General features: G+C 44.9%; 1 protein-coding gene across 1 annotated transcript in view; it reads right to left on the reverse strand.

The window, feature by feature from the left end:
* PJVK (pejvakin) overlaps positions 1-6844 on the reverse strand; it is a 31189-nt gene extending 24345 nt beyond the window's left edge. Inside the window, exons 1-2 of the mRNA XM_073634954.1 lie at positions 6634-6844; positions 1788-1983 (exon numbers count right to left, since the gene is read on the reverse strand). Coding sequence (XP_073491055.1) covers positions 1788-1983; positions 6634-6844 — 407 coding nt within the window. The remainder of the gene's footprint in view (positions 1-1787; positions 1984-6633) is intronic.
* Between the last annotated feature and the right edge of the window lie 17707 nt (positions 6845-24551).

Genomic DNA, 24551 nt, shown 5'->3' on the forward strand with positions numbered 1-24551 from the left:
AGTGTCAGTGTAGGAATCATCAGAAATGAGACTACTACATAAAAGGCACTACGGGCTCATTTACACAAGTGGTTGGGGGGGGGGGGGGGGTTAAAGCCCTGCAGTTTAGTCACGCTTTTAATGCCCCCCCCCCCCCGCCCCCCCAAATAAAAAATTACCTCTTTTAGCTGCAGAGGCAGTGGCCAGAGCAGGAATTTCACCCCTGTCACTTTTGGTGGGTGTAGTGTCTGCCGAATGCGACCCATTCTAGGAAATAGGGCTGCTGTGCAAGTGCCCCACAGGGTATCCTGGGATTGTTCTGGAACCCAAGTCAGGTAACATACCCTATATTTCCAAAAGTATTGGGACACCCGCCTTTACACGCTCATGAACTTTAATGGCATCCCAGTCTTAGTCTTTAGGGTTCAATATTGGGTTGGCCCACTCTTTGCAGCTATAACAGCTTCAACTCTTTTGGGAAGGCTGTCCACAAGGTTTAGGAGTGTGTCTATGGGAATGTTTGACCATTCTTCCAGAAGTGCATTTGTGAGGTCAGGCACTCATGTGGACAAGAAGGCCTGGCTCACAGTCTCCACTCTAATTCGTCCCAAAGGTGTTCTGTCGGACACCAAAGGGCCAAGCCCAACCCGTGAAAAACAACCCCACACCATGATCCCCCCTCCACCAAACACTTGGCACAATGCATTCAGGCAAGTACAGTTCTCCTGGCAACCGCCAAACCCAGACACGTCCATAGCATTACCAGACAGAGAAGCATGATTCGTCACTCCAGAGAACACGTCTCCACTGCTCTAGAGTTCAGTGGTGGCATTCCTTACACCACTGCATTTGATGCTTTGCATTGCACTTAGTGATGTAAGGCTTTGATGCAGCTGCTCGATCATGCAAACCCATTCCACGAGGCTCTCTACACACTGTTGTTGTGCTAATCTGAAAGTGTAAAGTTTGGAGGTCTGTAGCTATAAACTCTGCAGACCGTTGGCGACTTCTGCGCACTGTGAGCTTCAGCATGCGCTGACCCCGTTCTATCATTTTACGTGGCCTACCACTTTGTGGCTGAGTTGCTGTTGTTCCCACTTTCTTATAATACCACTAACAGTTGCCCGTGGAATATTTAGTAGCAAGGAAATTTCGGGGATGGACTTATTGCACAGGTGGCAACCTATCACGGTACCACGTTTGCATTCACTGAGCTCCTGAGAGCGACCCATTCTTTCATAAATGTTTGTAGAAGCAGTCTGCACGCCTAGGTGCTTGATTTTATACACCTGTGGCCATGGAGGTGATTGGGACACCTGAATCCAATGATTTGGACGGGTGTCCCAATACTTTTAGTGATATATTGTATAAGTATAAATGCATAAATTGTATAAATGCATCAGTTTTTTAAACTCTACTAAATATACTGGGTCTGGTGGAAAAATAGAACTTTTTCATATAGGTACCAGTCCGATGTCAGCCTACAGCAGTAAGGCCTTGTTCAGTCCTGTATGTGCTGCGCTCTAGGTGCAGGGCTTAAAAAAATGCTTGCTGCATTTTGATGTACTTTCTAAAAAAATGCAGGTTATGTAGAGTTCAATGGTAACGCAACTAAAACGTATATAAAAAGCATTGCACCTAAAACTCATGGCACAGATATGAACCGGCCCTAAATTAAGCTTTATCTATGGAGAACAGTTCCATTTTAATTTGCTCCAGTATATACAGTACTTTCCCAGCTGTAGACTGTGCTGTGTATGAAATGCTTGGTATACAGTATATTTCCGGGCGGTCACATAATACAATACCTGGATATAAGTTCTTTAAGTAATGTTGGGACTTCAACTTCATGCTTAGTTACAACACCAAAAGAAGCTTTAACAGCAAGAGAATCAGATCCATAGATATTTATTCCGACATCATTCATGATCTGATTTCCATGTCTTCTGTCCAAAGACACGTCTGATTTATCTTCATAGTTCAGCAGCTGGTAAGAACTTACACCTGTGAAGTACAGAATATACAGTCATTGTTAACCTGTATATTATTCCCGCACACCCAGTCAGGTTTAATTGGACTAAATTGGAAACTAAATGCAAGGAAAAAAACAATTCTGGAAACCTACCTTTGCTCTGAAGCATGATCCGTGTTTGGATCGCGCTTCCGAGACAATTGACTGGCAGTGAGGACGTACCACATTGCCTGTTTTAAACCCATTTTTGAAAACAAACATTGCACATAGTTGCAGTTCTGGAGGTTGTCTGTTTGCGTGACTGTGTCGCGTTCGGCGGGCTTGCCACCTACCGATCATTACATCTTGGGTAGATATTGACAAGGGTTCAAATGCGACTACAGCATGTAAACATCCCTGTTCGCTGCCTCTTGCAGCTTAAGGAGGGGTGAGGTTGGGGGACAGCAAAAGCACATCTCAACCACGCTTTTTTACTGCCCCTCAACCACACATCTAAATGAAGATCTAATAATACTTTTAGTACACCAGAATTTATGGTAGGAAGGTAAGGCTATAAAGCAGGGGTATTGAATTAAAATTCACGGAGGTCTTGTCAGAAGACTTTTCTTACAGCAAAGTTGCAATTTTGTGCGATGACTCTGAGATCCTTGACTGATGACTGAGATCCTTCACATCACAGTTCCCCTCCTCTTGTAACATCATTCTTACATCAGTGCATCCCCTTTAGGATCCATTCACACTTGTACAAGTCCAAAGGAGTGCAACTTTGGAGTGCAACTTTGATGCAATTTTGACGCAACTTTGAAAGGTTACAACTTTGATGCTTTTTTGACTTTGACTACTGATAATGGATAATTGTTGCACAACTGTCGCATGTAAAACATTCAGGTTGCGACTTTCATACGATTAACATTGAAGTCTATGGCTCTCAAGTCGCATGAAAGTCAGACCAAAGTAGTGCATGAACTACTTTAAGGCTGCGACTTTAAGTTGCATAGATATGAACGGTACTCATTGGAAAACATGGGGTGCGACTTGCCATGCGACTTTGGTGTTCAAAGTCGCATGACAAGTCGCACAAGTGAGAATGGAGCTTAACATCACAGCCCTCCACTTCCCATCACAGTTTCCCTTCACAGCAGCGTTTTCAGCCCCTCTTCACATCACCCCCCCCCCATCCTGTTTACAGTAGTGTTCTGAACCTCCCTTCGTATCAACAACCCCCCCTCCCAGTAGTGTCCTCTGCATCACTCCCCGAAGCAGTATCCTTATCTGCCCCCCTTCACATCACCCCCCACAGCCTCCCCCACCTGGACTGTGGTTTGCTATTTGGTAATGCCTGATATAAACATCATTTTTGAATGCAGTAGTTGGAAGCCACCATCCAAAAATAAGTCCTAAGGTAGGACAACTTCACAATTAATTAGTCTTATGTTATTATTATTATTATTATTATTATTCAGGATCCCACCCCCACGCTGCCCCTCACATACACAATTGCAGTTCAAGATGCTCTGTGTCTCATGATGTACTCCAAGAACAAGATTTTACAGGAAAACCAACAATCTGATGATTTTGCAGCTTATCAATTCTTAGATTTAGCAACTGTATTGGTTTTTCTTTTTAGGTCAGCCTTCCTGCTATTCATAAACATATATGTAGCAGCGCGGAGGTGGACCTTGTTGCTTGCAACAAAGGGAGAGAGGCTGGTTCCATGGAAGTCAGCTAAAACATTGTTTTATTATTGCAGGTGAACAACATTTAAAAAAGCCAACACGTTTCGGCCATCAGGCCTTAATCATGGCTTATTCATGATTAAGGCCTGATGGCCGAAACACGTTGGATATTTTGACTGTTATTCACCTGCAATAATAAAAAAAATGTTTTAGCTGACTTCCATGGCACCAGCCTTTCTCCCTTTTTTGCATGGATTGCATATGGAGGTTTGCATAGACTTTTACAGGCTGAGTGCTGTGTTCTTGAGGCTCACCAGGCATTACACAGGAGGTAGTAGCTCAGGAGTTCCTGTTTCAGACCTTATTCCTTGCAGCCTAAAAATATGCATTACTGTTGCCGTAGCACTGTGTGCACAGTGTCATCATTCTAAATCAGAGAACTAAGTGACCACATGACCGCTGATCACTTCTCGGTCTCGGTTCTCGGTCTTCAGTGAGCAGAGAGCCGGTAACTGATAGTTCTCTGCTCCCTGGGAGTGGCTGGCTCAGGCTTTCAGTGGCACAGCCGGTCAACAATCTGGGTGGATCCTGAAACTATTGGCAGGATACATCCAGAGACTGGAGTGGCTCTGTGATGTCAGCTGACAGCAGGCTTTATCCCACTGTTGATTCTGGGTCACAAGAGTGCAAAAGTAAGTGCCCCCCAGTGACCCACATATGAAGTATGGCCAAACAAACGATACTTTCTTTTAAAGCGTTTTGACTGACCAAAGCTATACATATAATTTCTGAACCTAAGGTAATTATCCTGCTTCCTATTAAAAGTCATCACATCTCAAAACTTAGACTTGTGCACAAATATTACTGCACAGAGACTTGGCGATCCAGGTATAACGTGCAGTGCCCCTCTAGGCTGAGATAAAGATCTCCCCGTCGGTTGCAGTGAAGGGAGCAGGTGCCTATGCACCATTCAGGGGTGTAGAAGCATCATTAGAGAAAGGAAGGAGCACCGGTCACCAACCCAGTGCTTGAATATGTGAATGAGTGTGGCTTCAGCCAGTGCCGCTCCAGCCACAGTGACTTTGTGGTTAGCTCTTCTGTCTTGCAGTATATTGGTTCTTGTTTTGAACTTTGGCCAGGACACTATCTGCATGAAGTTTGGATGTTCTCCCCGTACTTGTGAACCACTTCAAAGACATGTTGGTAGGTTACTTGGCCCTAGTGTGTGTATGCATGGGAGATAAGGGACCTTAGGTTGTAAGCTCCTTGTGGGCAGGGACTGATGTTAATGTACAGTGTGTAATTCGTCACTGCTATGTAAATGCATGTAATAAATTGGGAATTGGGGGGCGGACTGGGCCATTAGGCAGGGGTAAAATTGTCCCCTGTGCCCCTCTGATGACCTGTAAAAAGGCCCCACTAGCGTAAATCAAAGCTGAGTCCCAAAGTGTCCAAGCAAGTTACGGCACTTGGCTCCAATGACTTGCCCAGTTTTGAATGTGGTGCGGGAAATGAATATGGTACGCAGGTTTCCTGTTCTGGTGTGAACTGTCCCTTAGTCCAGATTTGATGGATTTTGTTTACATCCACTTTAAGGTTCTCACAGCTGATTTAACAAAGAGGTGGATGATACTTGATGTTTTGTGTTTTTTTAAGGGTTTGTACTGGGAGGAGGGATTTGGGTGGGAGGATTTGTGGTAGAACTGAGGACAGAACTTGACCCTGAATGGGGGGTGGTTGTGCTGAAAGGGAGTACTTGGGGGAGAGGATCTATGCTAGATGTGGGGAGAGAAGTTTTGCTGGGAGGGGGGGATTTGTCTTGGAGGGTTTTGAAAAAGGGAAGAAGGGTTTGTGTTGGGATGGAGGTATAAGGTAGCTTTGTGCTGGAAGTGAGGAGAGGATTTGTGCTGGGAGGGAATTTGGGCATGGGGTATTTGTGCCAGGATGAGGAGTTGTTCTGGGAGGGGAATTTGAGAGGGTGGAAGATTTGTGCTGGGAAGAGAGAAAAGGATTTACGCTCGGAGGAGAAGGATCTGTGCTAGAAGAGGGAATTGGGGGAGGAGGGGTGTTGTTGCACAGGTTTTAGTTTGGGTTTTGTTTACCAAGTCCCTTAAGCCTCTCCCGCTGTTAAGAGTTTGGCCCCGCATGCATCTTGGCGTACCACAGGTCATTTCCTCTCTCCAGTGTCCTTCATTCTGAAGTTTAAAAGTTGGGAGGTATGCGCACCAATTCTGCCGCAGACATGCCTAAAGGCTTCCTGGTGAAGAGGAGTAAAAAGTCCCTGCCAGTGTCCTACAGATTGAGGGATGAGGACGAGTACAGAGCACAGGCCGCTCCCCTGACATGGATGGTGTACGCTGTATATGAGCAGAGGCCAGCTACGTTCCCCACCGGAGGATCTCCTTCCCCAGCCAGCCCAGACCAAGCCTCCCTGGCTCTTCCCTGCCAGCCAGTTTGGGAACCTGGAGTCGGTACAGCAGGTGCTGTTCAGCCTGACTCGCCCAGTGAGCAGAGAGTACCTAGAGCGGAGCTTCCGCTTGAGATGGGGGTCAGGAGGAAGCAGGGAAGAGATAGCAGAAGGCTGGCTGAGTCACAGCACCATGGGCCTCTGGATTGTACTTGCCCCCTGGGCCAAAGGTTGCCAGTCAGCCCCTGTTGGGGATGATTTACTAAAGGCAAACAGATTGCTCACTTTTCAAGGGAATTTGCTCCAGAGCCTGGTGAAATGTCACTTTGCAAAGAATATTCAATCATACGCAAAGAAAAAAAAATCATTGCCCTTGATTTCATGGTGCAAGTCAACAGAGCTTCACCTCCTTCACTAAGCTCTGGGGAAAATTCCTTTGCAAAGTGAACCGCCTTTAGTAAATCAACCCCTGTATGTACATACCCAAGAAGGGCAACTGGAATCTGTAGAAGGCTAAGAAATACAGAACTGTATAATATTACAGTATACAAGATCTTGTTACATTTTCAGTTCTTAGAATCTAAAACATAGAGATTTACCTGCCGAAATTTCTTTGTCTCCATCAAGAATATCCTTCAGTGAAAATGGGGTTGAGATATACTTGCTCTTTCTGGATAGGAAACAGCGTTTCTTCTTGATGACTAGGCTGAGTGGTTGGTATTTGTCTGCTTCACTGAGGCTGGGGACAGGGATCAGCCTCCCTCCATCTCCCACTTGTTTAACAAAGTTCTTGGTGGCAGCTGCAAACATAGCAAAGTATTCTCTCTCTGCTGTTACACGCTCTGCCTTTCTATGAGCTTCAGTTCCCCACACATTGTATTAGTCATAGTGCGCCAGTTCATCCTCAGTCTTGCGTGGCATATGCACAGCGGATTGCAGTGTTCTGTGCACCTTCATTGACTCCTATTACCGGTCAATGAATAATTGAATATGTAAAGTAATATGTGCCTTTGTTATAGTTCCTTGTAACATACTGTACATGTTCCATGCTGTGAAGGTTCTCAACTTAATAAAAAAAAAAAAAAAAGAAAAACTAAGGTTTGCAATCCACCAGTTAGGTTTTTCTTAGATTTGATCTAACATTCATTTGTAAAGCTGGCCAAACATTAGAATCTGTTTGCAAAATGTATTTTACAGATAAATCTCTAATTTACCAAGAAGAATGTAATGTGAGTAGCTACTTGATTGGATAAAAAATGTATGGATTGTACAGGTAGGGCCACACACCACACAAGTGATGGTAAATCTAAAGATGGCAACACACATTACAATCTGATTCACATTAGATTTATGAACTGCTATGTAGCATCAGCTCCTATCTCCTCTTAGAATATATGTTGAAATAATTACTGTGTATTGTGACCTTCTACTTCCTACGGGATATAAATTTAATGAATTGTTTAGTTAGTTCTAGGCCCCTGCACTACAAAGTTGTTCGTACATCTACAGGATTGAAAAGATATTGTATAATCAGTTTGTAACATGTGTAGCCAGTTGAACTATATCTGGGGCCGAGTTGTCATCAACTCATCCTGGTCTCTGATAAGAATCGGGAGGAAACAGGATGAGCTCCTGATCATGTAATTGCTGTCACAGAAAATCACAGCCATCACGTCATCGGGAAGGTGCTTCAGCCTCCAGGAGTTAACACCCACCTAAAGCAGAGCCTGTTGGCAGGTTGCCTACAGAAATAATAGTGTAGTTAGTGGCTGGCCCAGGCTGGGGGGGGGTTAATATGTGGGCTACCATCCCCGGACTTTTTGGATCCAGCCTACCCACCAGTGATATGGGGGAAGGCTGGGTTTGGGACTTTTTCCGGGCCGTGTTGAGTAGGACATGTGATTGCTGTGGAGGAGGACTGCTGTGCCTTGCAGTTCAATTGGAGGCACCGGGGATCAGGAGATCAGTCAAGACTGGGAGTATGCCAACGATGGTCTAATACTTTTGGAGGTATGCCTGGGCAATCAACTAGGCATAGAACTGTTATGCTAAAATACCTTTAAGAAAAATTGCATCATTTGTTATGAGTCTGGGCTGAGTTACTTAAAGGGGTGCATGATGGTTCCTGAGGTATCAAAAGAACTTGGCTCAGTAAAGCACATATGAGGTATGAAGAACAGCTACAACAAAAGGTCTCCTCGGCAGGAGGAGGAGAACAAGAGGAGTAATGCATTTGTTATAGGTAACCAAAAACTAGCGCAAGGTACAATGCAGCCAGTCGTGAAGCATGGTACCTGGTGTAGGTGATGGGTCCCCTGGTAGCGAGGGGGTCTGTGATCTGGCTCACTCCCCAGCGGTTGGTCTCCCATAGCAACCAGGACTGAACCCGTATTACAGGGGCCCTTACCATGGTTACATGTTACAAGAAGGAAGAAGTTAACAAGTACACTCATGAGGTCCACGCCAAATGCACGGCGGGACCCCATTCTGTCGATGGGAGTGAAGTAAGAGAGGTACACTGGACTGCTGGAGAGGGCTCAACGGTGTCCCTCCTAGATGCAACCTACATCAGACAACAGCATTTTCAGAGGAACTCTGTACTTTAATTACTGCACACAGTGACATGGCTCATCTCGAAGTTGGGGGACTGCCTCAATGTTAGACTTGTGTATGACCGCAGTCTCCGCCTGGTCCCAGACATTGATAAGCATGTGCATGATGAAACGTACCCCCACATGCAGGGGAAGTGGCCCTGCCCACAAACTGAAGGCATTTTTAAAAATGTACTAACAGGCAGGTTATGTATGGCAGAAGAGACATGCACTGTCTCTTCTGCAATAAAATACACCTACCTGCCTGCTCACAGTCTTCTGTGGCATGTAAACAAAGCTGCGCATGCAGAGCCTAGTTTGCATCACCATCTCTGGTGGGAAGAATGACTCCCACGCATGTGCAGGAGTTACATCATCCAGAGGTGGCCAATGAAGATGCCCGAAGGCACCCTGAAGGAAGAAGTGAACTGAAAGGGGGCGTTTGGAACTTTAAATGAAGCACCTGAATAGGTGCCTCCATCCCTATATCTTACAATAAAAAAGGAGGGTATTGGGACTTTAACCACTTCAGCCCCGGAAAGATTTACCCCCTTAATGACCAGGCCATTTTTTGCTTTGCGGCACTGTGTCGTTTTAACTGATAATTGCGCGGTCGCGCAACGCTGTACACAAACAAAATGCCCTTTTTTTCCCACAAATAGAGCTTTTTCTGGTGGCAATTGATCACCTCTGCGGTTTTTATTTTTTGCGCTATAAACAATGTGACAATTTTCAAAAAAAAAAAAAAAACTATATTTTTTACTTTCTGCTATAATACATATCCAAAAAAAATATAAAAAAATGTATTTATCAGTTTGGACCAATATGTATTTTTCTACATAAAAAAATTGCAATAAGCATATATTGATTGGTTTGAGCAAAAGTTATCGCGTCTGCAAAATTGGGGATAGATTTATGGACTTTTATTTTTTTTTATATGTTTTTACTGGTAATGGCGGTGATCTTTGATTTTTAGCGGGACTGCGGACAAATCTGACCCCAAGTGACACTTTTTGGGGACCAGTGACAATATTAGAGTGATCAGTGCTAAAAAAATGCACTGATCAATGTATAAATGACACTGGCAGGGAAGGGGTTAACACTAGGGGGCGATCAAGGGGTTAACTGTGTTCCCTGGGTGTGTTCTAACTGTGTGGGGGATGGGCTCACTGGGAAACCACAGAGATCGCTGTTCCAGATCACTAGGAACAGAAGATCTCCTTGTTGTCCCCTGTCAAAACGGGGATCCGCCTTGTTTACATAGGAAGATCCCCTGTTCTGCCTCTCTGTGGAGCAATTGCGGGTGGCCGGAGTATCTATTGCATGAAGCAACGTAGAGGTACGTCGTTTTGTGCAATAGAGCCGACTTGCCGCAGTATATGTACTGTGGCTGATGGGCAAGTGGTTGAATGAGGCATGTGAAGAATACTGGAAAATTAGTAACAGTACCATATTTATTGAACATATGTACATGTCAAACACATCCTACCTGTACATACATGAGTAAAAGTTATTTCATACATATACACACCCATGGCCCCTTGAAATCATCTATCTACATGAATATCACAGTGATTGTAAAGGTTTTTTTTTTAAATTAAAATAACAAACATGTTATACTTATCTGCTCTGTGCAAGGGCTTTGCACAGGGCAGCCCCGATCCTCCTTTTCTGCGGTGTCCCTACAGCACTCCTGGCTCTCATCAAGTGCCTGCACGGAGAGCTGCATTCCATGGGGGCACCCGTATGGGAGCGGTCCCGAGTCCATTGACACAGACAGCAGGACTCAGCCCCTCCCCCTGTCCCCGTGTCACTGGATTTGATTGACAGTAGCAGGAGCAAATTGCTTCTCCTGCTATCAATCTATCCAATGAGGACCCAAGACAGTGGCTGGAGCTGCTGAGCTCGTGCTCGTCGCTGGGTTCAGGTAAGAAAAAGGGGGGGGGGGGTTTGGGGGGCAGCTGCAGCACAGAAGGTTTTTAACCTTAATGCATAGGTGAAATGCATTAAGGTGAAAAACCATGAGACTTTACAACTCCTTTAAGCAGAATATAATGTGAGCCAATATTGCGCCATATAGTAAGATTATTGAAAAACAAAATAACATGATATGAAATGTATTAAACAACATATATGTATCTAAAAAGCTCAACACGTTTCGTGGATTTATTCTACTTCCTCAGGAGCGAGTGCATAAAATGTATCTGTGGAAGACATATAAAAAACCAATATGATCTAATTGTTTCAATGATCTTACTATATGGCGCAATATTGGCTCACATTATATACTGCTTAAGTGTCATTTTGATATTCATGTAGATAGATGATTTCAACTGGCCATGGGTGTGTATATGTATGAAATAATTTTTACTCATGTATGTACAGGTAGGATGGGTTTGACATGAACGTACATATGTTCAATAAATATGGTACTGTTACTAATTATCCAATTTTCTTCACGTGCCTCAATTTAAAGTCCTAATACCCTCCTTTTTTATTGGAGCCAGGAAGAAGTTGCTGGAACCAGCGAGGGACCCCTCATAGACTTCAGACTGTTAGAGAGGAGGAAAGTATGCTAATGCCATGTACATACGACCGGACTTTTCATCGGAGTTCCGACTAAACGGACTTGCCTACACACGATCACACCAAAGTCCGACTGATTTGAACGTGATGACATATGACCGGACTAGAATAAGGAAGTTCATAGCCAGTAGCCAATAGCTGCCCTTGCGTCGTTTTTGGTCCGTCGGACTAGCATACAGACGAACTGATTTTTCGATAGGATTCAAGTCCGTCGGAAAGGTTTGAAACATGTTCTATTTCTAAAGTCCGTCAGATTTTTCGACAGAAAAGGTCCGATGAAGCCACTATCGAATTGTCCGGATTCGTTCCGTCGGACCTTTGCTGTCGAAAAGTCTGGTCGTGTGTACACGGCATAAGTTTAGTTCTGTTTAAAGCGTTATTGGGACACAGCAGTAAGGGCTTCAATAAGTAAAAAATTGGATAGAGTATGAAATAATCAGAAATTTTATTTTTGTCTGTATAGCTGCTAGGGAAAGTCACACTATTTGTCCTAATGGCCATTGTCACTGGGACTGAACAAGAAAGAAAATCCAAAATTGTCACTGGAACAGCAATAGAGATGGAATGTTCCAATGCAAGTCATTTTTCCAACACTGACAACTAAGATCTCGTCTCACTTTCTATTGTAAGTGGAGGAAAATTTCAAGTTGGCAATTAAAAAAAAAAAAAAAAAAAGCATGATAACAGAAATCCAAAACTTCCAGATATCTCATATTCTGCAGCTTAATCGGATGGTGGTTTCCCTTCACTACTGCAGAGAGTGGTAATAGCAATAATACCTACATCTTGTTTTAAAATACATAAGCATGTTCTGAGCTTTGATGTAGAAGTGATCAGGGTGGCTGTAAAGCACCCCACCCCCCCCTTTCTCCTGCTCCTCCTAGGAAAAACTTTTACAAGTGAGAACAGCAGGAGCAGAGATCCCATGCCCATTCTCTCTTCTGTATAGTAAACCCAGAAATGATCTGCTCTGCAGCCAGGGGCGTAACTAGGCCCCCGACCGGTGCCCTTCCCACTGATCCCAGGGGCCCTTTTTCTCCCATTGTAGGACCCTTTATTATGGTCACGCAGCGGGCCACCTTCCTGCCGTTTTGGGGTCCCCCCACGGTGGCGGCACACCAGAGCCCTGTTGCAAATGCGACCTTTGTGACCCTGGTAGTTCCGCCACTGATGTGGTTTTTTTTTTTTTTACAATTTTATTTTTTACTATTTTAACATATTTTTTAGGACCCTCTTGGGGGGCTTTGGTGAAATATCAGTGGTCTAAACAGACCCCTGATGTCTCACGTTTGAGACAGCTGCACAGAATGAATAACCAGGAATAACTCTGTACAGAGCTTCCCGTTCATTCATAAACTGAGACATAGTAAACACAGTTTACAATGCCCCAGCTATAAATGATTAATAAAAAAATAAAAACAGAGATTATTGACTCTATTCATTAAAACAAGGAAGGGACCGGTAAGTTCTGGAGGATGACATCACTTTCACCTTTACTGGCTCCTTCCCCGCTCTCCATACTGACAAATCCCCTGCAGGGGGGTGAGGGGGTCCAGGAATGGACACAGGGACCCGTGGCAGCAGGACAGGGATAGGGAGGTCACGGGAGGGGCATGTGGAAGAATCGGTACCCTCCATTTCTCTTCTGCATGGAGGGATCAGTTCCTCTACATGCTACCGCCCTCCTATCTAGGTGTACAGGGGGACTACATGGGTCCCCTGGAGCAGGGAGCCAGGTCGCAATGGCGACCCCTGTACATACGCTCCTGCTCTGAGCACCTCCGGTGCACAGCTGTCAAAACCTGTCAATCTGTGATCAGGAAAACAGCAAACCCATAGTGCCCAACTGTTCTGTCCCTCTGTCCTCTTCATTTGTCCCTCATTTTGGTCTGGTCTATATAGTTGTATATAAAATGCACTATTTATCTTTCAAAAAGTATTTCCCAGTGCAAACCATTCATCTAGGTTCTACATTTCTGGATTGGTACATTTCAATAACCAGTATAAAGGAAAAGTAGCGGTTACAAAAAAGCACTTGTGGGTTTAACTCGTCATTTTTTTGTATAATTCCCATGGCAGGGGCGTGGCAGGGGGTGTGTCCTATGCCTACATACTGTTACTAATAGGTGTCCCTCATTCCTACCGCAAAAAATTGGGAGGTGTGCAAACCAAGCACTGTTTCTGCTTGCTCTGCTAAGGTACAGTGCAGGGGAGGCATTAGGGATCTAATATGCCCCTGATCTTGTCAAGAACCATGAATCAGACTGAGACAGAAGTGCAGTAAAAATCACACTGTTTAATAATAATAATAATAATAATAATAGTAAAAGGCAAACAGAGCAAACATGGTTAAAGCATAGCCAGGGTTCAGTAACCAGAAAGGATAGTAAGACAAGCCAGGACATCAGGGAGCCAGGGATCAGCATACCTCAGAACAGGCCAGGAAATCAGGAAACTGGAGAATCAGCGTAGTGGAACAGCAAGCAGAATCAGGAACCAGAAGGGACGTCAGACAAGCAAGTCTTAACAGGAACACAGGAGAGAGTCTCTTGATATTTTGACCAAGGCAAAGGCAGAGAGGATCTGAACTGAGCAGCTTAAGTAGCCATCAGGACTGATGAGCAGGATATCATCACCAGGTGAGTCACTGTGGAAAGATTAGATCTGGCAATTAACCGACAGCTGAGCAGCCTGCTCTGAGAAGGAAGGGCTGAGCCCAGCCCTGACAGATCTCTCCATTAAGAATATCTTTTGAAAAAAGTTACCTGTCCCCTGGCTTCTGCCTGCGGCACTAAGGTGAAGGTGATGTCATTCTCCTAGTGAGATATGGGGAATGTACAGTATTCCACACCTTGCTCAGAAGACACTCCCAGCACTGTACTGAAACATTATATTGAGAGATTTGGAGAACTTTGACTTCTATGGAATCTCATCAGACGATGATGACATCCCCCCACTGAAGCCAGGGAAAGTAAAGGAACATAAAATAAAAATGAGTTAAAAAAAAAAAGCCTGCATTTTACGGCAGCTCACTACACAGCACCTCAAGGCTGCATTGCAGTGCAAGCGAGGCACACTCTATGTGCCCTAGCAGTGACTGGTATTTATTTATCTAGTGCAGAAAAATCCCAGGCACTGCATGTGGGAGCAAATCCTTAAAAGGAATTTCTCCCCCCCCCCCCCCCGTTTTAATTTTTTCAATCGCCTCCTACCTTTTTCACTGGTGGTTTATCCTCAAAAAGGGCTCATGAATAGCCAAGTGTTCATGTTCAGCTGAGGCCACTGATCCTGTACAAGTCAATGGCAGGCTAGTCTGCAAGTAATCACACATGGAGTGATGACCTGCGATTAGGGACAGTTGAGTGGCCCTGGATGCAGACAGCATGTGTACAGAGCGGCTCATCTGTCCCTAGCTGCTCCTTGAATGATTTCATAGGAACAGCAGCAGTGTCAGCCTGTCATTCATTTATACAGACTTCCTGTCTGCAGCTGATAAGAAACACCAGGCTCTACCCCGTCCTAGAAATACACTGATCTGGAGAGTGTACAGCTATGAAAAACCACATAAAAGAGCTTGAAATACACTAATTTTACCAAAAGTATTGGGCCGCCTGCCTTTAAACACACCTGAACTTTATTGGCATCCCAGTCTTAGTCCGTAGGGTTTAATATTGAGTTGGCCCACCCTTTGCAGCTATAACAGCTTCAACTCTTCTGGGAAGGCTGTCCACAAGGTTTAGGAGTGTGTCTATGGGAATGTTTGATTATTCTTCCAGAAGCGCATTTATGCTGCTCCGCAACAATATAACGATTAGCAGCTCCAGGCATAAAAAATGACAAGTAAGCACCCAGAGACACAAGGATGATATCCAGCTCATCGGTTATATGCTGAGCCATTCACATACTTGCCAACAGTCGTGGGATTTTCACTGTATTCAGACCTAAATCCCGGTCCTACTGAGTCCCGGGAAAATTCATGGGAAATTGGCTTTGTCCTGGTGTTCCGTGATGAACCACCAGAGCCGCCGCTAGAGATTCAAGTTTGCTGCTATTTTTGTGAAGAGCAGCTCTTCTTGAGGCAGAGGCGGGGAAGAAACAAGAGGCAGAGCCCGGGTTGTGGGCCAGGCTGCAGGGCAGGGGGTTGGCGGCAACTCCATTTCTATTGGCAGCCGCTTAATTGCTACCCGAGCTCCGCCTCTTGTTTGTTCCCCTCAGCCTCCACGAAAGCTGCTCTTTGCAAAAATGGCGGCGTAGACAATATCACCAGTGCTGAACCTGGACCTCCAGCTGCGGCTCTGGCAATACAGCAGCATGGAGGTCTCAGGATCTGGTAGCAAGCTGCATCTGGTGACAAGTGAGCACTACATCTGGTGACAAGTGAGCGCTGCATCTCCGGTGACAAGTAACAAGCTGCATCTTGGTGAAAGTGAGCACTGCATCTCTATGTGGCAAGTAACAAGCTGCATCTCTGGCGACAAGTAACTAGGTGCATCTTGGTGACAAGTGAGCACTGCATCTCTGGTGGCAAGTAACAAGCTGCATCTTGGTGACAAATGAGCGCTGCATCTCTGGTGGCAAGTAACAAGCTGCATCTGGGTGACAAGTGAGCGCTGCATCTCTGGTGACAAGTAACAAGCTGCATCTTGGTGACAAGTGTGCGCTGCATCTCTGGTGACAAGTAACAAGCTGCATCTTGGTGACAAGTGAGTGCAAAATCTCTGGTGACAAGTAACAAGCTGCATCTTGGTGAAAAGTGAGCACTGCATCTCTGGTGACAGGTAACAAGCTGCATCTTGGTGATAAGTGAGCGCTGCACCTCTGGTGACAAGTAACAAGCTGCATCTTAGTGACAAGTGAGCACTGCATCTCTGGTGGCAAGTAGCAAGCTGCATCTGGTGATAAGTGTGCTCTGCATCTCTGGTGACAAGTGAGTACTGCATCTCTGGTGACAAGTAACAAGCTGCATCTTGGTGACAAGTAAGCACTGCATCTCTGGTGACGAGTGTGCTCTGCATCTCTGGTGACAAGTGTGTGCTGCACCTCTGGTGACAAGTGAGCGATGCATCTCTGGTGACAAGTGAGCGCTGCATCTCTAGTGGCAAGTGAGTGCTGCATCTCTGGTGACAAGTAACAAGCTGCATCTTGGTGACAAGTAAGCACTGCATCTCTGGTGACGAGTGTGCTCTGCATCTCTGGTGACAAGTGTGTGCTGCATCTCTGGTGACAAGTGAGTGATGCATCTCTAGTGACAAGTGAGCGCTGCATCTCTGTTGGCAAGTAGCAAGCTGCATCTGGTGACAAGTGAGCGCTGCATCTCTGGTGACAAGTGAACGCTGCATCTCTGGTGGCAAGTAGCAAGCTGCATCTGTGGACAAGTAAGCACTGCATCTCTGGTGACGAGTGTGCTCTGCAGCTCTGGTGACAAGTGTGTGCTGCATCTCTGGTGACAAGTGAGCGCTGCATCTCTGGTGGCAAGTAGCAAGCTGCATCTGGTGACAAGTGAGCGCTGCATCTCTGGTGACAAGTGAGTGATGCATCTCTGGTGACAAGTGAGCGCTGCATCTCTGGTGGCAAGTAGCAAGCTGCATCTGTGGACAAGTGAGCGCTGCATCTCTGGTGGCAAGTAACAAGCTGCATCTTGGTGACAAGTGAGCACTGCATCTCTGATAGCAAGTAGTAAGCTGCATCTTTCTTTCTCTATCCCTCTCTTTCTCCCTCCATCCCTCTCTTCCTTCTCCCTCCATCCCTCTTTCATCTTAGACTCTAACCACACCCCTGTAAGCTACATCCAATATTTAGTTTAAACCACACCCATTTTTGCCGCTCCACGCTTCGTGCACCACATTTTCCCCTTGCGCTATGTCATGCCTACAAACGATGCACCACCCCCTAATTATAATAAGACTCTGCCTACAGACAAAAGAGTTTCCCTATAAATTTTTTGACAATGTTGGCAACTATGCATTCATAACCAAATGAGAAACTGCTAGGCAGATCTGTAAATAGCACAAACAATTAATTTTTATTACAGAACAGAGGTTTCGCGATGGGGGCTAAATATGTCCCCAGCGTGGCTAATCTGTTCATGGCTAAACAGGAGGAGGATGTCATCTATGCCCAACAGAGACCTAATTTGGCCCTGTGGGCCCGAAATTCCTGTGGAAGGGTGAACGTGATTCACTTGTGGACTTCCTAGATTCCCTTAATTGGAATGAAAGAGGAATCATCCTGAATAATGAAATTAGCCAATCCCAAATACAATTTTTGGACCTTGATATTAAAGGCTGGTCACCTCTACATTTTTTAAGACCACTGATAGGAATGCATATATTCCTTAGGACAGTCACCATCACAAAGCCTGGCTGGATGGGATGGATCCCCAAAAGCCAATTTCTCCGTATTAGGAGAGATTATATGAATATGGAAGATTTCAATTCACAATGCTTGCATTTGGTCCACAGATTTGTAGAAAAAGGCTGTGACTCCACAAGCTTAACCACTTCAGCCCTGGAAGATTTTACCCCCTTCCTGACCAGAGCACTTTTTACAATTTGGCACTGCGTCGCTTTAACTGACAATTGCGCGGCCATGCAATGCTGTACCCAAACAAAATTTGTGTCCTTTTTTTCCCACAAATAGAGCTTTCTTTTGGTGGCATTTGATCACCTCTGCGGTTTTTATTTTTTGCGCTATAAACAAAAAAAAGTGACAATTTTTAAAAAAAACAATATATTTTACTTTTTGCTATAATAAACATCCCCAAATTTAAAAAAAAAAACTAATTTCTCCATCAGTTTAGGCCAATATGTATTCTTCTATATATTTTTGGTAAAAAAATCTCAATAAGCGTATATTGATTGGTTTGCGCAAAAGTTATAGCGTCTACAAACTATAGGAAAGATTTATGGCATTTTTACTTATTTTAATTTTTTTACTAGTAATGGCGGTGATCTGCTGTGATTTTTAGCAGTATTTCGACATTGCGACGGACAGATCGGACTTTTGACACATTTTTGGGACCATTGACATTTATAGAGCGATCAGTGCTATAAATATGCACTGATTACTGTATAAATGTCACTGGCAGGGAAGGGGTTAACACTGGGGACGATCAAGGGGTTAACTGTGTGTTCCCTCACAGTGTTCTAACTGTGTGGGGATGGGACTTACTAGGAGAGATGACGGATCGCTGTCCCTACTTTGTAAGAACACACAATCTGTCTTCTCTCCTCTGACAGCACAGGGATTTGTGTGTTTACACATACAAATCCCCATGCTGGCTCTCGTGCATCGGCGATCGCGCCCTTCGGCCACCTGCATCGGGTCCGAAGCTGTGCAGGGGACACGCGCGTGCCTCCGGCAGCGCTTGCGCGCCCTCTGGTGGCTCTCCTGGGCAAAGCCGTATATATACACGATTTCGCCTAGGAGAGCCATTCTGCCGCAGTATATCTGCGTGAGCCAGTCGAGAACCGGTTAAATACCACCTTGGAAGAGGTTAGAAATAGATATCGACAAACACTTTTGGAGGGCAAAGTGGAAGAAACAAATTGTAATGTTTTTGCTTTACCTTTCATCCCTTCATACTCTTCCCAGCACTTTATTGTTAAACGTATTATTCAAAAACATTGGCATATTCTCCATAATGACAATGTTCTTGCACCACTGCTCCCATCAAGACCTCAAGTTGTATACAGGGGTGCTTCTTCCATTAAGGATAGAATAGTGCAGAGTGTCCTCGATCCCCCCTCTATACCCTCCTTTTTCCACAATTTAGTAGGTTATTTCAAATGTGGCAAATGTCACGTTTGTCAATGCAATAGCCATAAAAATAAAAAGATTCCGGAATTTACTTCTAATGTCCCTGGTAGGATACACACTATTAAACCCCTCATCACATGTACTACCACGCATGTGGTTTACCTTCTTCAATGCCCATGTGGGTTACAATATGTAGGCCAGACCATCAGGGATCTCAATGTTAGGTTAAATGAACATATTAGCAACACTATGAGAGGTTACCCTATTCGTAGTGTTTCGCGGCACTATGATCTTGTCCATAAAAAAGATCCAGGTGGTGGGGATAGATCATTTTATTTCTCACTGGAGAGGTAGTCTCAAGGTGAGGGAACTCTCCAGAATGGAAACTAAGTGGATTTTTTTTTTCAAGAGTTACATTCCACATGGTTTAAATGTAGATTGGGATGTTACCGTAATTGTTTTTTAAATAATTCTTAACCCGCTTTTTTATTTGTAGTCATCAATTTATTTTGTGACAATTATTCATGAACTGTTTTATCATGTCTACAATATCAGCTACGCCTTGTTTGTTAGTTTTAGTTTATGTATTTTAGCATATTTTCTAGCCTTCTATTTAGTGTTAATTTTTAGTTTTTTCATATATCCCCTTTATGGGGACACCTGCATTGCGAGGATGTCATGTCTGGCGGTAGGAGTTTATTCACAGTTTGATTCCGCTGTTAGGTATGAGGCTTGAAGTTGCCTCTTCATATTCAGAGTGAGGCTTGGTTACCATTTATTGCACTGCAAGCCTTTAACTGATAATGAGGCTTGGTTAGTTTCAACTGGAATGAGTGAAGCTTATAATTGCCTTTGTTCACAGTGAGGTTTGGTTACTGAACCACGAGCTTGCAGGTGAAAACGAGGCTTGGCTGGCTATGTTTGGACATATATTGCGATGACAGGAAGTGTTCCTCATGCCCTAGAATAAGTCCAATTGTGACGAAACCGGTCACCCCGAGCTTTTTATTATTATGCTGCAGATTTTTATTGAAGCATTATTTGCCACTATTTGTCTGAGTGCTTTGTTCTCAATAAAAACCTACCAAGGGTTTTTACACTATCTGGAGCCCTTTGTTTTTTTGGGGGGTATGGCTGGGTGCCCGGTTGATTTTAACAGAGTGCGGGACAGATGGCTGGAGAGACGTTTATCATCTGCACTGCATGTTCCAGGAACACATAACAGCTGATAATTCCTATTGCGCTTCTGACCTTCCATAATACAGGGTCCATTCTTTGCAGTAAGGGCACATCCTATCTTCAATGTTGGTGATGTCACATGGTGGAGGATTCATTTGGATTGTCTACTCTCAAGCACTATATTTCAGGTTTTTACATTGTTTTGATATATCCATTTATTCATCTTTGCTATTTGGACTGTTTTGATCACAGTTTAGACTTTCACATTATTTACAAGCGCAACTTGCCTTTTTTTTACAATTAAAGGGGCCCCCCCATACCATCCCATGTGGCCCCCTGTATAAGGTGTGGTCCCATGACAGGAGTGAGGACATGTTATTTTTGCCTAGGTGAGAATAGAGGCTGGGGTTGGGGTGGGCTGCGAATGAAGAGAGAAAATGGTAGAGACAGTCATCTTTTTTTTTTTTACATTTATGGGGGGATTACAATAATATTAAGGGGCATTTTTGTGTGAAGGGACACTTTAAAGTGGTTGTAAACCCTTGCATATACCCAATGAAGTGACTGGTTTCAGGTGACACACAGAGATGAAGCAAATCCTCCTACATAAGCTGTACCTGTTTATCTGCATCCTTCTAAAACGCACAGATCAACATTTTTTACTCAGCTCCAGATGACAGGGGGTGGGGATCTGGCATTATACACTGCATGCATATGTAGCACATCCCCGTAGGGACTGCAGATGTTCATGGATCCCCCACTCCTACACAGCCAGGCACACCAAATTTTCACAAGCACCCAAAGTCACAGAACAGCCGTTAACTTTGTTTTTGTTATTTATTAGAAGGTTAATAACTTGGATAGGGATGGAAGGTTATGGGATGCCCACTTGACTTCAGCAAAACTTCAGGGACATTCTCCTATACACGGTCTATATACAGTCTCCTTCACTTGCCTCCTGCACACACTTGCTTGCTCCAGCTAAATCACTGTAATCTGGCAGGCTCCCAGTCAGTTTGTAGCAATAGCCCTTTACCGGCAGGCCCCTGTTATGTAGCAAAGAATATAGAAAAATGTTCTAGTTATGTCCTATGGATTATAGAGAATATAACAAAGGATTCCTCCTTTGTAAGTTCAGGAGGGAAGAGAGTCATTTGATCATCATCCAAAGTAGTTGGGTTAGAAAAGGTGTACCTGCAGAAACTTAAATTAATGATATGAGATCATGATACTTAAAATCTGAAATGATGAGCTGCTGCTGTTCCTAAAAGTTTAAAAGTTGACGACAGTTGTGTGGGTACTTACATACCACAAAAGAGCATCTGGTCTAGGGATAATGCATTTACTTTAGAAGGGGAATAGGAATGACCAAGGTCAAAAAGAGCTCAAGAATGCAGAGATGGTCAGGACCCCTCGAGAAACAGGTTGGATCCAACAACCTGGGTGTAACTTTTTTTATTGGAAATCAGATATTCCCCCAAGGGAAGCTAGGAAAGATAGAGAAGGATCAGTGATCTGCTGTTCACATGGGAGAGGCACTGGTGAAAGTGTCCTAGTAATGCACTCTCCATGATTTTCCTGGAGACTGAACAAAGCCTAGTAAGGTGACAGCCATGTCCATGGGGAAGCAAATCATTTAGAGTCAGGAACACCAAGAGTAGAGTGTGGCCTAAGAGTTTGTTAGACCCATCTCTAGAACCAAAGCGTTGGGTGCTTGTGAAAATGCATCTGGACAAGAATTCCTGTTCTGCCGTAGTATGAATCCCACCCAGAGAAAACTTTCCCTTTGAAGGACAAGCGCCCTTTAACAACAAGTTTTTTTTTATTGAAAATGTATACTTTATTTTGCAAGAAAATATACAAAAAAACAAATACTTCAGCAGGGTACATTCCTCTCTGTACTGTGACGCAGCGCATAAATACACTACATAACAATACATTTCCAAGCATACAAATAAATTACATTCATCATGCAGTATGATGCCTGATGTGTTGTGCAGAGTAATAATACCCCGAAACATCACATCATGCATGACGCCGCATTACCCTGAAAGCATTACTTCAAAAAACATGTCACAAAAAGTCATATACTGTCAGGTAGCATTCAAATGGGCAACGGGTGTGATAGGGAGGGGTGGAGGAGATGAGGTAGGGGAGGGAGAAAAAGAGTTCACAGGCCCGAAGCTTTATTGAACTGCCAAAGGATACACGGGGGAAAGGGGAAATCCTCAGACCTCCTCTTCCTCCTTGAAGTCCATCAAGTGATAGTCTCTGAGCAGACTGTGAACCAGTCTGCGACAGTCCTCGATTGACATCCTCTCCCGCTGGTGGATGAGGCACTTTCTGGCGCACCACAAAGCGTCCTTAAAGCAACACAGCACCCGCCAGGCACCGTCAATGTCCTCCTGTGAATGAGTTCCACAGAAGAGTCCGTTCAACACACCAAAGTGTGTGATAGCAGTCTGTGGTACAAAGTCTTTCAGTTCAGGTTCCAAGGCCCTCAACAGGTCCTGTGCACTCCCAGAAAACATGAAAAGCAGTTTCCTCCTGGATGATGCAAAAGGGGCAGTGCCTGTATTCGCACAGGTTTCTGGCATGCATGAATGTCCTGAGTGACAACCCCCCTTGGATTGCCATCCATGCCAGATCTTTGTGCCTGTTGGTGAGTCTCCTTAAAGAAACATTCCTCCAGACCACTTTGCAGGTGGCTGAAGGGAGGCCTGGAACAGTCTCAACAATGTCCAATGCTCTAATCAACTTGTGGATAGTTTTTGGTTTCCACAAGTCGGGCTTCACTCCATGTAGCCCCAGCTCCTTAATAAATTTGAAGGTGTCCAAGTAGTACCAAGGGGTGTCCCAGTTGTAGGGGATGGAGCTGTCCCATTTGTCCCATCCAAGGGTCCTCCAAAGAGGCAGGAGGAAAAAACGGGACATGAGTTACCACCAGAGTCCACAGTTCTGTCAACCAATGTCCTGCGGATGCAGTTACAAGCAAAGCACACCCTCAGTAGAGTAGCGATGTCGGGCACGCCCTTACCGCTCTTGAGGGGTTCCTTGAACATAACCGCCTGCTTCACTCTGTCCATTTTGGAGCTCCAGATGAAGTGAAACACTGCCCTGGTGATGGCCTTGCAGGTGTTAACCCGGGGGGGCCAGGCCTGGGCGAGGTACTGCAACACAGGGAGAATCTCGCTGCGGAGTACCAGTGTTTTACCATCGATGGCGAGTCCTCTGAGGCTCCAAAGTCCAAACTTCTGTTGCATCTTTGACAGTCTTTCCTCCCAGGACTTCAGAGTTATAATAATAATTATTATTAATAATAAATTCAGAGTTAATAATAATTCTTAAAGAGGCAATAAATACCAGGAATGCCTTATGTGCGAAGTTCAGGTATGCACTATGTACATAGTGCAGCTCCCGGGGTGCCCTGTGTAGAGAGTGCAAAGTTCAGGGGTGCGCTATGTAGAGAGTGCAGAGTTCAGGGGTGCGCTATGTACTGAGTGCAGAGTTCAGGGGTGCGCTATGTACTGAGTGCAGAGTTCAGGGGTGCGCTATGTAGAGAGTGCAGAGTTCGGGGATGCGCAATGTAGAAAGTGCAGAATTCAGGGCTGCGCTATGTAGAAAGTGTAGAGTTCAGGGGTGCGCTATGTAGTGAGTGCAGAGTTCAGGGGTGCGCTATGTACTGAGTGCAGAGTTCAGGGGTGCACTATGTACTGAGTGCAGAGTTCAGGGGTGCGCTATGTAGAGAGTGCAGAGTTCAGGGGTGCGCTATGTAGAGAGTGCAGAGTTCAGGGGTGCGCTATGTAGAGAGTGCAGAGTTCATGAGTGCGCTATGTAGAGAGTGCAGAGTTCAGGGGTGCGCTATGTAGAGAGTGCAAAGTTCAGGGGTGCGCTATGTAGAGAGTGCAGAGTTCAGGGGTGTGCTATGTAGAGAGTGCAGAGTTCAGGAGTGCGCTATGTAGAGAGTGCAGAGTTCCGGATTTACGCTATGTAGAGAGTGCAAAGTTCAGGGGTGCGCTATGTAGACAGTGCAGAGTTCAGGGGTGCGCTATGTAGAGAGTGCAGAGTTCAGGGGTGCGCTATGTAGAGAGTGCAGAGTTCAGGGGTGCGCTGTGTACTGAGTGCAGAGTTCCGGATTTACGCTATGTAGAGAGTGCAAAGTTCAGGGGTGCGCTATGTAGACAGTGCAGAGTTCAGGGGTGCGCTATGTAGAGAATGCAGAGTTCAGGGGTGCGCTATGTAGAGAGTGCAGAGTTCAGGGGTGCGCTATGTACTGAGTGCAGAGTTCAGGAGTGCGCTATGTAGAGAGTGCAGAGTTCAGGGGTGAGCTATGTAGAGAGTGCAGAGTTCAGGGGTGCACTATGTAGAGAGTGCAGAGTTCAGGGGTGCGCTATGTAGAGAGT

The sequence above is a fragment of the Aquarana catesbeiana genome, linkage group LG06 (assembly GCF_042186555.1).
Source record: "Aquarana catesbeiana isolate 2022-GZ linkage group LG06, ASM4218655v1, whole genome shotgun sequence".
NCBI lineage: Eukaryota > Metazoa > Chordata > Amphibia > Anura > Ranidae > Aquarana > Aquarana catesbeiana.